The 18,496-nt window shown below is 40.3% G+C and overlaps 2 protein-coding genes across 2 annotated transcripts; one reads left to right on the top strand and one right to left on the bottom strand.

Moving 5' to 3' along the window:
* The first annotated feature begins 4,939 nt into the window (after positions 1–4,939).
* On the top strand, positions 4,940–10,943 carry LOC146619062 (histone H4 transcription factor). The gene is made up of 10 exons (XM_085370985.1): positions 4,940–5,004; positions 5,514–5,698; positions 6,733–6,959; positions 7,054–7,165; positions 7,245–7,397; positions 7,497–7,571; positions 7,926–8,046; positions 9,945–10,083; positions 10,182–10,306; positions 10,433–10,943. Exons 2-10 carry the CDS (start codon positions 5,548–5,550, stop codon positions 10,857–10,859), a joined length of 1,530 nt encoding a protein of 509 aa, XP_085227111.1. The 5' UTR covers positions 4,940–5,004; positions 5,514–5,547; the 3' UTR covers positions 10,860–10,943.
* A 976-nt stretch (positions 10,944–11,919) lies between these two features.
* On the bottom strand, positions 11,920–13,802 carry LOC146619061 (uncharacterized). The gene is made up of 5 exons (XM_085370061.1): positions 13,704–13,802; positions 13,490–13,582; positions 13,311–13,379; positions 12,728–12,845; positions 11,920–12,641 (listed from the first exon to the last, which is right to left on the bottom strand). Exons 1-5 carry the CDS (start codon positions 13,800–13,802, stop codon positions 11,920–11,922), a joined length of 1,101 nt encoding a protein of 366 aa, XP_085226187.1.
* Between the last annotated feature and the right edge of the window lie 4,694 nt (positions 13,803–18,496).

Here is an 18,496-nt window from a genome sequence, read left to right as displayed (position 1 = left end):
ATCTGCTGAGATAGAAAGTGAACTGTAATATAATTACTACAGCTTGCATGCAAGACCCTGTTTTCGGTTCATTAGCTGACTGTCTGTCACAGTCACATCCTAGCTTGTAAATTGAGCTTTCAAAGATAAATGTATAGGGTTAAATCCTTCTCAAACATAATGCATGAGTAGAAATAGATTCTGATCACACCAAAAAGGTACATACGGTGAGTAAAATCATAGTCTAGTGGCTATTAAAGCTGTAAAATAAACACACCAGCAATATGGTTTCACCCACAAGCAATCTAAATGGAGATCCACTCCCTTGATTTAATAAGAAAACCATAATTTTCACGATGACTCAGTACTTTGTGGCATTGTACTCCACCCTCCCCTCTGAGCTGTGACGCTGTAGTTGTGCTAAATAATTTAAAAAAAAAGAAAAGAAAAGACAAATAGGTCTAAAAAAAGAGAGAGAACTAGTTAGATTTGCTCAACATTTTTCACACTGAATGCACTGATGTGTTGAAGGACAAGGAATGGGCCAGGACTCTTTAAACTGCTGCTGTCTGAAAATCTAAAACTCGCATGAGTTCTTCGTGACATGACCTCAAAAAGTCATCACAGCCCAGCCTTCCCTCTCTGGTTGTAAACACAGACGTATACCGTGATACCCTCAGTGGCCGACACGGCCGCAGTGTGTGAGGGCCCAGTCTAGCACTAGCCACCGTGGGTCTGCTTCCAGTTTTAGCTTCTGTGTGTGTGAGTGCATGAGTGATAACTGAGTGAAAGTTTTTTTGTGCGTGCGTGTGTGTGTTTGACCTCTTCAGCCTGCTGCCTGCTAAGCATCAAGTCTGACCCAACCACTACAAGTGCTGCTATGCACTCCGACACTCTGGTGCTATATCTCTCATCTTATATGCTGTCTGGTTTGGACTGCGCGTGGCGTCAGACCAGAGTGAAGTGATGATATGACATGCGTATGTCATACTGCTGTTGTGATATTGTACTTGTATTCTCAGCTTGCTTTGGATGAACTGATTAAAGTGATGCAGAATCCTGCATTGTGACTTGTTGAATTTATTTGGACTTTAGTGTTTATTAAAATGCAACAGCTTATCCTGTTAAGTAAATTTCATATACAGTCACTGTCCACTTTGTTAGGTACACCTGTTCAGCTGCTCATTATCACAAATATCCAGAGGTCAGAGAAAAGGAAGGAAGGCAACAGCTCAAAAAGACTTATTGCAATCAAGGTATGTAGAAGAGGATCTCTGAATATGCACAACATGTCAAACCTTGAAGCAGATGGGCTACAGCAGCAGAAGATAACATGACTCCTGTCATGAAACTGAAGCTACAGTTCAGAAATTAAACCATAAAACATTGGTAACACGTGTCCATGTCTGGTGAGTTAGGCTAAGAATTGGGTACAAACAACATGAAATCATGGATCCATCCTTCCTTGTATCAACAGTTCAGGCTGCTGGTGGTGTAATGGTAAGGGGGATATTTTCTTGGCACATTTTGTTTCCCATTGGTAACCAAATGAGCATTATTTAAGCACCAAAGCCAACCCAATTAATGTTGCTGACCAAGTCCATCCCTTTATGACCACAGTGTACCCATCTTCTGATGGTTGCTTCCTGCAGGATAATGCGGCATGTCACATACCTTAAATCATCTTAAACTGGTTTCTTGAACATGGGGTTCACTGTATTCAACTGGCTTCCACACTCACCAGATCTCAATCCAATAAAGCACCTTTGGGATCTGGTGGAACAGGAGATCAACATCACACATGTGCAGTCGACTAATCTGCAGCAACTCTGTGATGCTTTCGTATCAAATATCCCTTTTTCCAGCTCCTTATTGAATCTATGCCGAGAATAAGGACAACTCTGAAGGCAAAAGGGGTTAGCACTAGCTTTCTGTACCTTATAAAGTGGCCAGTGTAGACTGACATAAAAATGCAAGGAGGGGAAGTCCAGAAGAAATGAAATGATGATAAATCTGTGTGGTTACTCATGTTTTCTTTGAAATATCTTTCTACAACTTACATCTAACCTCCTAAAATATTATTTTGTACATCAAGAGATACTTGTATCTTGAAGAATTTCCAAAGAAAGCCAAGTCAACTGAAAACTTAGGGTATCTGTGCCAAGGCTCGAACTAAATAATTAAGCAAGAGTACTGAATTGCTATTTAACTTCAGTGTTGCTGGTTTGCATTTCTCCAGAAGAGAAATCTGAGACATTCTCCTTCAAGTCTGGATTTTGTGGTTTTCTGTTGACCTTACAGTTTGTGCTCTGCAGATGTTCCCTCCTCCAAACTCTGGTAAAATTGAGAGCCATTTAAAGGTTGCATAAATATATTTTATGCGAGCATCGTTCAGTTCAGTTTAAACAAGCTAGCCAAAGTGCTCTCATCTGAAAACAAAACACTCACTGTTAATAAAATCATGAAAGGGCAGATGTAAGACTGGAAAGAAACATTCATTTATCCCTTTATCATCCTTTTTGGTGTCTGGTGGTCATTTTCCTGTGAATCAGTCATCCTGACATAAATCTGCATCAATAATTCAGTCGTTATGGGCCCTCGTGTTTGCAGAGCAGCATGAAATATTGAATAAGAGATCAGCAATGGCGCTGGAGCTGCCTAGGCTCTGCCCACCCCCCCTGCCCTAAAACACATTTGTGGCTGGTCATGGTCCCTCCCTATATTGTACTGTTGGTGCAAGTAAGAGTTCTTATTATATTATATATTCTTATTATATTGTATTGTATATTTTTGAAGTTCATTATGGTGGAAACAATAAACTTCAGTGACCGTCACAAACAAAACAGGAGCTGTGACAGTAAAAAGGGTTTAGGCTTGAATGCATGTGTGGGGGAAATGGCATGTACAATATTTGTATTAAATATTCACAGCACAGAAGAGACTGCCGATGATTTCCCACTTTATTCGTTTTATAGCAGCTCATTTTTGAGAACACAGAGGAATGAATCACCTTGAATGCGCACCACAGTATAAGGCTGCTGTTATGAATACCTGCATTTTGTGCAACACTTATTAGTGTAGCACTGACTTCACTTTAGGAGACACGCACTCTTGTGAAAATATTGTATTTCTTTGACAGACAAAGGACTGACGGTCAGCAAATCATGACCTCTAGTGGAGGGGATCTATGGCACAATCTGACAGTGAACCTTGTGAGCCTTGATTGAAAGGTGGCTGCAGGCTGATCTCAGGTTTCCTTCTGCTTACAGTGGCTTCCTGTTTCTGTTGGCATTAAGGGCTTTCTCAGGCTGGTAGGGATAACCAGTTCCTTCAGGTGTAAATCATCTCTTTTCTGTCTATTAACAACATGTGAAACCTTCCCAGTGTAAGAATGCAGTATAGTACAGCACAACAGAAGGGGAATAATTAAGCCTGGGTCATAATTATCAACCACACTAGAAAAAATGCAGAGATTTTGGTCAAAGATCAAAATCATTCCAGATAAATAAAGTGAATAAAATAAAGAATAAAGTTGCATGCATGGATGATTTTCAGACTGACAGGAAACATTTCTGAATTTATACAAGAGAGGACTATTTAACAGTGAAAATTACTGCTATCATTTAATCCGTCCACTGCACGTGAAATAGCTTGATCACGGCAGTCCTTATTGTACAGGTCTGTTTCTTTGTTCACACTCTGTGTCTGGAGGAAATGCTGACAGGGTGGAGGAGAAGTTGTTGTCACTTCCTGGGAGGAGTTTGGTCTGGCGTTTACAGATAAAAACAGACATAAGAGCTGTGGTTTAACTGCACTGCCAAAGAAGGAACAAAGAAGACAGAAGGCTTTCCGAGGTTATCAGTGGTGCTACTTAAACACAGGGTTGAGATTCTTTTACTATAAAATCATAACTGAGCTGATCAATTAATATAGAAATGTATATATAGTTTTTCTAAAAAGTTGATTACAACATCTAAACTAAACTAAACTGGCTGAATTTAAACCGCATATGAATAATCTTATGATATAAAATATTTTATGTTTGTGACTATTTTATGCTCTTTTTTTATACTTTCCTAAATAGTACTTTAAGTGAACTCAGGGCAGGTACTGAAGTATTTTATTAGTATTTTTACTTAAATGAAACTCCGTAACTAAACCATACTACTCCATATTCATTCCGAGGATCTTGTTATTTTATGTTTTATGGATATTAAAATGTAAATACAAGATAAGAACAAATTAAAATAATGTATATTTGTGTGTGTGTGGAGTGTGTATTATCCCTGCAGTAAATAACCACATTAAATTATATTTATATATTTAGTCTGATACAATAAAGAAATATTAATTGTAGCCCAAAATCATGATATCATCACAGCATTTAAGGAGGTCTAGAATTGGACCTTTTTAAAGTTAATTTTAGGATACAAAGGGAAGGGTTGACTTGTTCCTTCACTACAAAATACATTTTTCTCATAAATGTGAGGATTTATTTTAAGAAATTAAGAAACAATTTTTCTTTTCTTTCACCTTTCTTTGAGTTTATGTATTTATTTCAAATTGAAATTTTATGGCGTGGCACAAAAATAATGCCATAAAATTCGAGCTGGATGAGTTTAAATACCTGGAATCAGTCATCCAGAGAAGAAGAGAGTGCAGACAGGGTGGAGTGGGTGTAGATGAGCTTCAGGGGTGATTTGTGATAGAAGGATAGAGAGATAGATGTAGATAATCCATTGTGGGACCGTCTAAAGAGAGAAGCTGAAAGAAGAAGAAGAAAAAGAAGAAGCAGAAGAGGGGATAATAATAATAAGAAGTGTATAAAAACAAAACGCTATTTACTTCAGGCTTTAGTTTGCTGCGGTTTCCAGTGCAGTAGGTGGCGATATGCTCAGCTTTCCCGGCACAGTTTTAATAATAAACGAAGAAGAAGCGACAGGAAATAAACAAAGCCAAACAAGCTGAGAGGAGGGAAGCGCAAGGAGGAGCTCAGATCTGCTGCACAAAGTGATATTAACTGCTGTAAGAAACATTTATGAAAAACTTGTGTATCACTAGAGTTAGAAACAACAGTATGAATTTATACAATCCCGGGTTAAAATGTACAAGCTGTATTAATTTAGGAAAAGTCGGATAAAGAGCACAGACCTGTGACAGGTTTCGCGGGAGCTAATCTGTTAGCCAGATAAACATCATCTGCACAAACACAACTTCTTAAGGATGAAGTAAACTGTTGTTAGGTGTGAACGGCCTCATTAACTGTTATGACCAAAAATATATATTTTAAAAATATATGTTTTGATGTGGTTTTAGTTACTCATTCAGTCAGATAGTGAGAGCTTTGGCGCTAACTTCAGCTAATGACTCTTCAAACATTTACAGACATGTTTCAGTTTCCATGACACCATCAGTCCTCGTTAGCACATGCTAACTAGCAAAACGGCGTCTTTAGTAGTTTAGATGTCGTAGTTTAACGTTTCCTTTTCTCTCTGGGTTAAACATATGTGCCTACTTTCTGTGTGGCTGGTTAGGGTGTGAGGGGCTGAGCTCACAGGACTCAACGACATGATGACAACAAAGAGACTCGGGAACTTTGAGGTGGTCTGTGAGTGGGGTTCGTGCAGTTTCACGGGCCGCTCCATGGAGGAGCTCAGCGACCACATGTGTCTGCATTTGAAGGACTACCTGGGGGACAACGATGCCCTGGAGGAGCTGGGTAAGCGATTTTGCGTGCAGGGGTGGGCGAGGGGTCAGCTTTTGTTGGGCAGCACATTTAGTTTATTAGCATGGGGTTTAATGGTCAGTGTTTGGTCCAAGTGTTGTCCAGTTTAAATATGCCTGTTGAATATTACAAAGAGGTGCTTCTGTTACTGAACTCTCATTGTGGTTGTGTGTAGATCAGTGCAAGGGATTGGATTTTATTGTCATTTAAAATAAATTTTGGCTTACAGTGATTTATATGGACAAGATTACAGAGATAAAAAATATCATTGTGCTGTTTTCTGTTTTGCAGCATTTCTCTTGTTTTTCCTTTCAGCTCATCCTCTCTTATACTTTTGTCCCTCCATCGGCCAGGCTGTGGCACATTTTCTTGTTTTGGGTTCTTTTGTGACCTCTTGGATGAGTCGCTGAGGCGCTCTTAGAGTAATTTTGGTGATTCAGTAATACTGCCTTTGTAGATATTAGATTGTCTTTAGCTAATATTAAAATTAGTTTGATGATCTGAAACAAATATGCAAAAAAAAAAAGAAAAATCATGAAAGGGGCAAGTTTATGGATTAAACTAATTGTGATTATTAGAATTTTTTGTGATGTCTGTACTATTTTACTGGTAAATGCTTATTTTAATCACTCACCCCTACCAGTCATCTCTGCATCATCTAACCATAACCTGCTTATATTACAAATGCTACGAATGGCAGTGCTGCAGAGTGCACTAAAAAGCCCCCTGCTTCATTTGAGTCACAAGTAAAACTGCTTTTGTAGCTACAGTCAGATTTTGCCGGTACATGGTTTTATTTTTATTTTGTGACAGCAGCTGTCTCTACTCAACACCAGACTATACGATGGGATACTTCTCAACCTCATGCTGATCACGGTTAATCTGGTTTTCATGTTATTGGACATGTGGGTGCTTTAAAGTTTTTAAAGTTGCTTTAAACATTCTGTAATGACATTGCAATAATTACTGATTCTCTTTCTTTCTTTCTTTCTTTCTTTCTTTCTTTCTTTCTTTTTTTTTTTCGTTAGATGAATATGCTTGTCTCTGGAATGGATGTGAATTTCTCTCCATGGGTAGCCCTGCAGAGCTGGAGGTCCATGCTTATTTCCACAACTACCATGGGAAGCTCAAGTTCATTGGGTCACAGCTGCTCAAGTCCCGTCCAGATCTTCCCAGCTGCAATCAAGGCATGCACAGCAACAATCTGGTCCCTGAAGGATCAGACGGATATGTTTGCCAGTGGGAGCAATGTGATGTACGTATTTTTCATTTAAGTTATCCAGTCTTCACTAAACGATTGATATATTATCATGGGATTTATTTTTTTTTCCTTGTTTTCTTTTTTAAAGTGTACATTTAATAATCCTGAGTGGTTCTATCGACATGTGGACAACCACATAGAAAGTGCTGAACCACAGTCTCTGCCTCAACAACAGCAGGCGCTCTTCTGCCAGTGGGCAGGTACGACCGGGAGTTTTTTAAACGTTCGTGAGACGCTATCTCCTTGGACACCGTGTGACATTTCCCGTTTTGTTCACAGGCTGCGACGCCTTTTTCAAGATCAGATACCGTTTGAGGGAACATATGCGGAGCCATACTCAGGAGCGCCTTGTCGCCTGTCCTACGTGTGGCAGCATGTTCTCCAGCAACACAAAGCTGTTTGACCACCTGCACAGGCAAGCTGAGCCAGTAGGTGAGACGGACGCTTAAGCTCGCATTAAATTTCTGTGATGTTGATGTTTTAATTGCGCCGCCTTATTGCTGATGTTTGTATGTGTACTTATCCTAACAGAGACGCTGGTTTGTGAACACTGTGGGAAAGCTTTTTCCAGCGAGAGGCTTTTGCGGGATCATGTTCGTCAGCATGGTGAGTTTTATTCCTAAATTTTCTTTTGGGATTAAATTGTTTTTATGGCTGTTTGTCTTGAAATATTAGAAATGGAGAGAGCGGTTTATGAGCAGTTTATCACACATTGCTACAGATTTTCTTTTGTTTCTGTTGTCAAGCTCCCTACTGTGTGGTCTTTAGATTTGTATTCATTGAGCTCTTATTTTGTACTGAGTTATGTCATTTGGTTGGTCAGGTGTACAAAATCTGATCTATTTCAGTTTCTTTGTGATCTGTTAGTTATTAAACGTTAATAGATCCATGGTGGATCTCTGACTCAGTTTGATCATCTGTTACATGCATTGCCCGCCTTTTTTTTCTTTTTACTCTCAGTGAATCAGGTGAAGTGTCCCTTTTGTGACATGACCTGCACCACTTTGGCTGCTCTGAAGATCCACATCAGGTTCCGCCATTGTGATGAGCGTCCGTTCCCGTGCGACTTCTGTGACAAAAGGTAGATCCTCCAACACAGCTCATCAAGTGTTCAGTTAACAGCAAACACACTCTTAACTCCATCGTTTTCTTTAATCTGGCAGCGAAAGCTGGGTTATCAAGTTTCAGCTATTTCAGTAAAATTCTCTTCCATAAATTTTTTTTATCATTAACGTCTTAAATCGTGTATTTGTGAGGAACCATGTAGCATTTTTCACATCCAAAGTCACAAGGAAGTTTTCATTCCAGCTCACTCATTATTTCCTTCAGTTTGTGTATGTGTAAGTAATCCCTGTGAGGCAAAAACTCATGTGACTTTAAATGCTTGATTTCTCACAGTTTTCTGCTCTTAGCTTGTCAGTATCCTTAACATGGTGCTCTCAGGTACACAGCTCTGTTTGTGAATACAGGATTCGCTAAAAAAGGTCTTTCAGACTGAGGAAGAACAAAGTGGGTGCACCATGGGCCTGGTATATAACAAACAGGGATTATTCTTAACTGTGATTTATGCAAAGCTACTCTAGTATAGAGTCAAAGAACAAAAATGGGAGCTGGAAATGAGCTCAGGATAATATCTGCTCTTTAGATCTTTTTATTATATGTTTTTAGTCAAAATACTCCCTTTAATATCTGCTTCAAATGTAACCAGTCTTTAGTCGTGCCTTAAAAATATTGTATACCCTTTAAGGAATTCTCCTAATAAGACCTTAACCAAACTATTAGGAAAGGTTCGTTAAAATATTGTGTTTAAAGGGGTTTTTAAAGAAAGAGCCACAAAATGTGAAAAAAGAAACCAGTTCCTTGTTTTATTGTCTTTCAATCATTTATGTCTCTGTATGAGATATATTGGTTTGCAGCCTCCTGTGATGTCAGAACAGCCTAATCATCGTCTCCAACTGACCCTCCCCCAAAGGAGAACCAGCAGGATTGACATACAGATGTTTGTAACTGTTTCTGTTTCATTTGGGGTGTTGTTTACTCAAGCACAATAGACATTTTTATGTATGAAGTAACCACAAAGAACAGGAAAATGCAGGCAGTAACACAGACTTTACTGCCTATGCTGACCAGTCCTGCTTATGTGCATATTCATCCCTCAGAACAGCCCATTTCGAGCCAGGAAAAACTCTGCAGTGTGTAATTTTATTTCTTTTATATACTCAGTAGAGCTGTGTGCTGTGACTGTTCCTGGCTGGAGCTCAGTCGCACAGCAGCTCGTTTGCTTTTAAAGCCCCCAGATACGCCCTGTTAGGAGATGAGTTAAAAGCAGGGGTATAAAGGTGGGGAAGAATTAGTGACCTGTGAGGTATTTTTTAGCTGAAACTTGAAAAAGATATTAATAGAACACATGAGGGTAGAAACGGGCCATAATATGGGACTTTTTAAGTAGCAGTGCAATTTTTGACTCATCTGTATTGAAAATGTAAACAACTATAAGTAAGTAAGAAGTAAGAGGCTCAAACATGTGACATGTGAGTGAGAATGCTGCTAGAGCCACATCTTTATTACCAAAATCAGTTTTTACCCCTCAGCCTTGAAAGGCTGATGGGGTGCTGTCGTAACCCTGCTGTGCAGGCGGCTTGGACATTCAAATTTGTGAATACAAAAAAGGAGGCGACAGGATTTTTAAATTCATACCATAAGTGATTCTACAAAAAGTCTCAGATGACTTTGAAACTCAGTGACTTGGTCCTCAAGGTTTCTAAAGATCTTGCAAATGCGATAACTCGAAAAAGATGTCACCAAGTATTTGAAATTGACACCAAATCTCCCTCAGGTTGGAATCTCAGTGAGGTCAACTATTCTGAAAATCACTTTGGATTTTTACATTTATACCAGAGGTGCATCTACAGGGAGGCTGAGGGGTAAAAGCTACAGTCGCCAGTAATTTTAACTGTTTCCATCTTTATTTCCCCACAGATTTAAGAACCAGCGCGATCTGCAGAAGCACACAGAGGTTCACAATGAGGGCACCATGTACAGCTGTACAGTGGAGGGCTGTGATTATACTTGTCATACGTTCCAAACAATGAGCCAGCACTTCAAGAGAGTCCATGAGGTTTGTAACACAGTGTCGTCCAACATATTACCTGGTCAGATCATCTCAGCCTGCTGTGACTGTAGATATACTAATGGTTTTTTGTTGATGACCAATAGGTTGGGGGAATGGCTAAATATAAATGCCATATCTGTGATAAGGTGTTCTCTTGGTGTTACACTCTTACACTTCACCTTCGTAAGAAGCATGAGCTGAAGTGGCCCTCTGGACATTCCCGCTTTAGGTGAGTCACCTGTGGTAATAGTCATCCTCTCTGCTTTACAGTCCTCTGGGTGCGACGAATATAATTTAAGTAGAGCTGAAAAAAAGTAAAAACTCAAATGGATTCCTCTCCTCTCCTGTCATACAGGTACAGGAAGGATGTCGATGGTTTCCTGAAGTTAAATATGGTGCGCTTTGAGACTGTTGAAGTGACAAAGGAGATCATGAAGAACATGGCCAAGAAGCCTCAGAGCCTTCAGAAAAGTCTGAGTGGCAGCAGTCAGGACGAGAGCGCTGTTGTCACGCTGGAGAGCGGCCGAAGCTCTCCCACAGGATCCTCCTCGCCCTCCTCCAGCTCCTCCTACTCCTCAGAGTTCTCAGGAGGTGAGGACATGTCATCTCAAGCCAGCCCCAGAGGCAGCGACTCTCCTGTCTACTGTGTGATGAGCACCATTCCTCACATTGAGGACGAGTCTGCAGGACTGATGCAGGAGGACTGTGATGGTTTTGGGGCTTCTGGAGCAGTCCAGGCTCTGACGGAGGTTGCGAGGGGCCTCGGCATGGATGTGGTTTAAGTGTTCACTGTGCACTGGGTCAGATGACCCACACCCAGTGTAGGCTTTATGCAATTAATAAAAATTTCTGTTAAAGTTTTTATGAATGGGGGAAGAGTTAAAAGCACTAGAAAGCTTGTTCCATGAAATGTTCTCCAGGCACTGAATTCCGAAGACTTTATTTTTTGTTGTGACCTTTGTTGAATTTTATTGTTACACAGTTAAATACATTTTTGAAACAAGAAAAGATCGTGCCATGTTTTTGTGTCTCTTTGTGGTTTTAGGGATGCTAATGAGGGTTAATCCACATCTATTCATACATCCTCACTTTTAGCATTTAGCTCAAAGCTTATGTGCAAAATACAGTCTTACAGACAGAATCTCCATAAACTCCATAAATCGGCAGTTTTTCATTTTCCAGGTTTTTTTTTAGAGGCCAACCTGAGCCCAACTTAAAAAAAGTAAGCACATGAACATGAATCTGCTTACACTTTAAGGTGTAAATAATCAGTGCTGCTCACTGTGGAGTACCACAGAAACCTAAATGACCAGTGAACACAAGACAGGCGCTGTAAATATATATTTTTAAATACCTCATAGTACCCATCATGTCCTAATGATCTCTGTTACCAGCTCCCAGCTTGAGTTAGGGAACCCAGTCTGCTTTTAAGATTGGATTAAACTTAGCTTTTAGGTTAAGCTTACATTCAGAGCTGGATCAACCCTTCAGCTATGAAGCAAATGGCTCAGACTGCTGGGAGACCTTCCTTGAAAACATTCAACATGCATTTATAAGCCATTGTTTTATGTCTTTAAGAGTTTGAAATGTTGCTGTTTTTTCCATTATCCTTAATTTTTCCTTCACTTCACCCAGTTCCAGGACATGCTTGCCCTCGATGAACCTGGTTCTGTCAGAGGTGCTTTCTCCCACTCTGGCTGATTACTCAGAGATTCCTAGTGCCTTGAGGTGACTGTTTTTATTTGGCTCGGTATAAATAAAACTGAAGTGAGAGATGAAATTTGAGAATGTGAGCTCTCCCTTTCTGAGCCTACTCTGGAGACTCAGGGTCCCAATACTGCATCAGAGCCAGTATGAGGCCGCTGGCGTCTGCAGCGGTGTTGACACTTCTCTCGACAGAAGTGTCTCCCTCACTCGAAGGAAATAAAGAGGTGACGTGATACCTCTTGCTACAAGAGGTTTCCTGATTGCCTTGCAGGTATTCAGTGAGTAGTCTTTAAGGGTGTGTTTCCTAAAATGGAAACTGTGTGTGTCCCTCATTGTCTCCCATGAAGAAGTCTGGCAGGGATGCGTCTTGGTGTCTGGATAAGACGCGTTAAATCTAATGCTGTTAGGATACAGGAAAGAGCAATCACTCATGTTAGTGTGTTGCACTTGCATGTTGTGTGCTGGTGGATGTGTATAAGTTGTGATGAATGGAGATGGATAATACTGCAAAGTCTGAGAAGAACCAAACGGACTGTTGGACATTTCGTGCCTCATTCTCTTTGCTTTGTTGATGCCTTCACACTCAAACTGCCTCTTCCTGTCGAGCGATCCGCTGTGTCTGCCATCAAGGTCAGAAGTGACTATTAATTCCCTGAACTTCTCTTTATGAGGTAAATTCTTTGTTGGGCTAGATTGGTGGATCTGGTGTTTCTCTTTCTTATCAGGTGTTGAGTGCTGGTCCTGCTTCTCACAGTCAAGTTTCTCCCTGTACCCACGGCTGTGGGTAGACACTGGTGGAGGCGTTTGAAGGTCAGAGACAGAACAGTCACAGCTTGTAGTTTCACTCTTACTTCCACCTGAAGAGAATTCAGACGAAGAGTCTAAGTCCAAGAAAAGGATCAGTGCTACATTTCTACTTAATCATTGCTGGCGTGAAACTCACCTGAACATGGGTGTGCACACGGCTGGTGTAGTTCCTTTTGTTGCACAGAGGCAGAGGGACTGCTAGCAGGACACTCAGGTGTCAGCTCCTGTTGACTGCTGTGCATTTGTTGCAATTTCTGGTAAATTAAATATTACATGTTGGTTATCAGACAAATCAGCTGTGCAATTCAAGATCAGTATGATCCATTAATATTATCCCTCTGCGAACTTTTCACAATACTGTGAGCAATACAATTCACAATAACAGCATTATTGTGACATACCTCTGAGCTGAAAAACAATAAAGCTCAGGTAGTTTATCTCTTAGGAAATGAATTACACTCAAAATAAGAGTATGAGGAGGTGCTGAAGAGCATCTCTGAATACACAACAAATCCAATCGTAAAGTAGATGGGCGACAGCAGAGCGACTGGCAGAAGACCGCAGGGTGCCACTTCTGTCAGCTGAGAGCAGGAACCAGAGCCTACAGTCTGCATGGGATCACCAATGCTTCCACACGTAACTCCCAAAACACGTAGAGACGTTCAAAACTACCACAAATCCCAATAAAAAAATAACAATTAAATTTATTTAGCGCTCACCTTGAGTTGTTTGTGGTGGTAAATTTTCCACGCAATACACACGTGCAGTGCGCCCCATCTCCCTCGTATCTGGAAAAGAAATCATTCATTTTAATGAAAACAATTTCATCAATTTAAAAGGAAAGCGAAGTAACATTTTATATATTTTAGTTACTGAGATTCTTGAGTTTTTTACTCACTGTTGAGTTAGAGGATCTAGTTGTTGCTCTGTGCGAGGCTGTGATGGGTGCAAAGAAAGTCCTCATTGTTTGTCCGGGCAGGTTTGTGTTAAACTGTAGCAAGATGTAAAAGATGGATATCAGTGAGGAGTAGGTAAAAGCAGGCGAGGGGCCTGGAATAACTTCCAAGTCTGAGCAGCTTCACATGAGGATAGTTAAAGTAATCACATCTCACATTTCTGTCCTGAGGTCCCATCAATGCTGGATTTGGCAGGATGCTCGAGGACTGCTGCAGGACGGGAGTGAAGGCATGCCGGGGGATGTTCTGATGCATGTGGAGAAGTTGACGGAGCAGGCTGTGGTCGCAGGAAGCAGACTGATGAGACAGAAACAATTGACAGTTTTAGTTTCTGAGCTAAGATGGCAGATCGCATGCAGTAGAGCAGGAGATTTTAAAGTCTCACACTATAGGGTAAGTTAGTTAACCACAACATAAGCCTTGTTTTCTTGCCCTAAATCTGTTTACATGTTGGTAAATTGGCTTCATTTAGAGTATCAGAAAATCCCATTTAAAGCGTTTCACCGTCTCTTATATTGAAACTGCAGAGAACTTTCAAACAGGATGATTTTCCTGGGAAGTTTTGGATACTGCGGAGCTCCCTGATCTCCAGTTCATTGTGGTTTTTGATTTAAGGTCACCAACCATTAAGAATGTTTTCTAAAACATATTGTACAGTATTGAGTAAACCTTTTAGGCAATTTGCTTTTCAAATCACATGCAAATGACTGTATCTTGTTAGCTTGCATCACAGATGGTAATCCAATTGAGGCAGTTTGTGTGCCAATCCATTTAATTCATTTAAAATCCATCCGTTTCAAGGACACATGATTAGTAATGCTGTTAGCGAATGGGAGGCAAAGTGATGAATATAATATTAGAGAAAATTAATCTCTAGTGATTTATTGTAAATGTGGGACACATAGGAAAGAAGCAGAAAATAACCTGATCATAAGACAGTCCTCACCTATTTCATTCATATCAACAGGTAATTAACCTGTACACAGTATTAACGCAGTGGCAGACAACTGTATTGGTCTCTGTGCTTGCAGTGCACAGTGGGCTCTGTAGTTTTGCTCACTGGGACTACAAACATTTAAAAACTATAAAAAAAAGTCGGGTGTACTCCTTTCCGACAACCTGTCTTCGCTGCAGCAATCCAATAGCCTGATCCCTCCTTTCTCATAAAGACAAGATTAGCGAGAGGCTACACCTCCTATGTTCTCTAAATTTCGTGCATGTCAGCGTGCCACAGAAATCCTTTAATCTCATAAAGGAGCTGTTTGTTAGGCGAACAGCAAACAGAGTGAATAAGGCTTTGGAAACATCTTGCTGTGTCATCGGAGGGCACAGATAGCACCGGGGCTCGCCTCTGACATGACATGTGCTCTTTTTTTTCATGCTCAGAAAAAAAAAGGTTATTAATTTGCATCCTTTATTTTTTAACATGTCATTAGTAAAACAAACTGGCACAAACGACAGCTGAACAGTTAAGGTCGTTTCTGAGAAATGTTTTATTCACCTCATCTAATGTTAATATTTCATCGTTTTATATGATCATCAACTAAACTTCTAAGAAACATTTTACTGTTTTCAGGCAGTTTATTGGTCAAAAAGCAGAACAAAAATGGAAAAACAGCTATCACTTGCAGTCCCAGAGCAACTGTAACACAAGTTAATTTGATTTAATCACCTGAATCATCACATAATTAACATAACATGGGGAAAATAGATGTAATTTTATGTTTGAGAAGTATATTTACATATACTTCTCAAAATATTTAAATTGTCCCCGTCTTACAGCAGGGGTCCCTCTCACAATTTAATATTTGACATTTTCCCTTCCAAAGTCATGTATGTTTTATACATTTATGAGTCTTACCTGTGAGCACCAAGTCCTTTTAAATTTCAGCTAAATGGTGGGGGAAAAAATCCAGATCAATTCAGCCGAGCATTCAGGAGCGTGAACCCTGTTTGTTGTCCCTCTGCAGGTCCTAACTTCATGTCAGCAGGAACCACTTGTTGCTGTGAACCGGTGTCAGCTGTCTGCTGGCCCTGGTCAATTAGTCAGTGTTACTTACCAACACCGGGAAAGACCATTAACTACTCCTAATGGCTTAAACTAATCCCATCAGCCATATAAATCTTTGTGATTGAGTTTAGGGAAAGACAGCTTGTGTGGCAGCAGAAGGGATTTCACAAAGAGAGACAATGGAAATCTGGCGTGCAAATAATTGCAGCACCTCCAGCCATTTCTATTGTTAAAAGAATCCCGTCCAGCACCGTGCAGGACAGCGCAACGTGTAAATATTCAGCAGGTCGATGTGGTTTCAACACTAATAAAACATGTTTTGTTAGTGAGCAAAACTAAACTTTATTATGAAATTTAAATACTGCAAGCTATTATCGATCGTTTTTAACTTGTCTGATGTACCCATAACACTGCGAGGTGTCCATTCATCTGTTTGTCTGTCCTGTCACAAGTCACAAAGAATCACTGCTCCTCCTTGAGCAAGGTGTCAAACATCAGGTCTGGGGGCCAGAATTGTCCCGGCATAGGCTTTGGCTTCGGAACATATGAAAGGGTGAAAGAGGCCATAAATCTTTGCACTTTTAAGTGTAATTTTTTTAGTCTTACAGCTTTTTCTGCTGTTAAAGACCTCCCCCGCAGCCATCCATGCTACACCACAGGAGTTTCATAATGGATACATTTTTCGTCTACTACAGAAAGTTTAGTTACTAATAAAAGTGAGCTATCAGAACTTTTTTCTTAATGTTACACATTTACATGCACAAAATTAAACAGGTGGACCTTCACTTGTCCGACCCATTTTACATCAAAGCGGGCTGCATGTGCCCCCCGATTATGTTTCCGTACCCAAGTTGTGCTCAAGGTCAAGGCCACTTTTCTATTTTCACAGCATGAGCTTCATGCATGCTGCTCACATACCATCTTTAACATGAGATTCTCCAGACTGATAAATTTTACATGCACAGCATAGCAGAGAAAGAAGTTGCTTTGCCACATGTGCTGTATGCCACACGCTTCCTTTTAGATGGCAATGATCATGACGTACAGGAGTGGCCCTGTTGGTTGACTCCCACATTAGGAGGAAGTGGTTGGTGACTTCCTATCACCAATGAGCTGATATCAGCAAGCAGGTCAGCCCTATGCATGATGATGCTGTGTTCATGTATTTTCATGCTCTTTGTTTTTGTTTGTTTTGTTTTTACAGGTATTATGTTGTCAAAATACTCCTGAACTCAAAGATTTTCATTAATAACTTAAAAAGAGACATCTGAATCCAAACAGTAAATAATAAAGTAAGTAATACAGTTACACAATTATTAATTACTTTGGTCACTTTTTACTTAAAATGTAACATAAAAACAAAAAACAAAACGTAACATACCCAACACCTGGGACAGTAGTGCGTCCTAGTACGCACTATGTGGTCACATCTTTTTGAAACTAAGCACTTATCAACACAAGCTGGAATCATCCAGAAAATGGTGTTACTCTGTAAAAACCTATCAGTTGCCCCACTTTGACACAGAGTTTCAGCCAGAAAGAAGCATGCGGTCACATGATGTTACTGTGAGGCTCAACATGGAAGCAGCGTCAGCGCTAATATGACACCATCATCCGCATAAGAAAATCTACTGGCTGGCTCCGAACATATCTACTCCCAGTATAGCGCCAGTGTTCGTCTTTCCACATGAAATGGAGTTAAATACTCGGATTCTTTGAATTCTGTCATCTGGCTCAAGCTCCATGTCCCAAATGGCCCCAGACAAATTGTGCTACCCTTCAATTGGATCCCATTAAGCAGAACATAAGACGATGATTGGATGAGGCTTTGGGATGACATGTTCTCCTCGATTAGCTAATTCCATTCTCACTAACCATCCAAATCCGGTTAGTGTGGGCAGGGTTAAAGCTGCTCCTGCACTGAACATTATTCACTCAGCGAGCGATCTATTGCCCTTTTTAACCTCAAGCGCCAAGACTAATTAGACAACTTAAAGCCGCTTCTTCAGAATGGAGCCACAAAGACTACTTTAGCTATTAAAAACCTTTCACTGATTAAAACAGATTTGAAGATTTCTTTAGAATAAGAATCCTTTTCTGTATATTTTTATTTGTATTTACACAAAATTCCCTTCACAGCTCTGCCCAGTGTGAGTCTGGGCACCAATCAGGTGGTTGATTAAACAAACCTGTGTTAGTTTGCAGAGCCTGTGAAATGGTGGTTTGAAATCTAAATCGCCAAATGAGCTTCCCCCATAGTTATTTATTTAACACAAACTAAGCCAAAATGAGAAAAGAAAGTCCTGCTTCCACAGGAATCGTGAGGGTAAGTAGCAGCTGGGTGCTGCCTATTGAATGCACTTGGTTAACCGATCCTCAGCAGGTCTGGGCACCTCTATCAAAGCAGATGTTTCGTCTGTTTCTGGTCTGGAGCTTTCAGGTGTGTGTTAACACAATGCTGGAGTTTTCCCAGGAGTGGATGCCCCAGCAAATCCATGTGTCCGACTGATAAAGGCTTGCTCCAACAAGAAAATGTCTGGAAAAAGAAAAGAATCAAGGTGCTGCAACGGCTGAGTCAAAGTCCAGACCTCAGCCTGGTTGAAATGCTGTGGTGGGACCTTAAAGAGACCTGTGCATAAACCAGTACACATAAATATCAGTGAACTGAAGCATTGCTGTAAAGAAGAGTGGGCCAAAGTTCCTGGGCCAACCATGTGAGAGACTGTTAAAGTAATACAGAAAATGATTACTTCAAGCTATTGCTGCTGAATCCTGAGTGTACTTTTGACACTGCTTCTGCATTTAGGTTTCATTTTTAGTTTCATCTGTTTGTTCAATCTGTCTGGTACATAAAACCGTATTCACTTTTTTCATTACTGTATAGCCATTTCTGTCATCTAGTGCATTATTATTATAATTAGCTTGATTAAAATCTACA

The sequence above is a fragment of the Diplotaxodon limnothrissa genome, linkage group LG14, assembly GCF_057381915.1.
Source record: "Diplotaxodon limnothrissa isolate DT_005_m linkage group LG14, D_limnothrissa_male_GT1.1, whole genome shotgun sequence".
NCBI lineage: Eukaryota > Metazoa > Chordata > Actinopteri > Cichliformes > Cichlidae > Diplotaxodon > Diplotaxodon limnothrissa.
The sequence above is the reverse complement of the archived record's forward strand: the minus strand, read 5'-3'. Positions and strand labels throughout refer to the sequence as shown.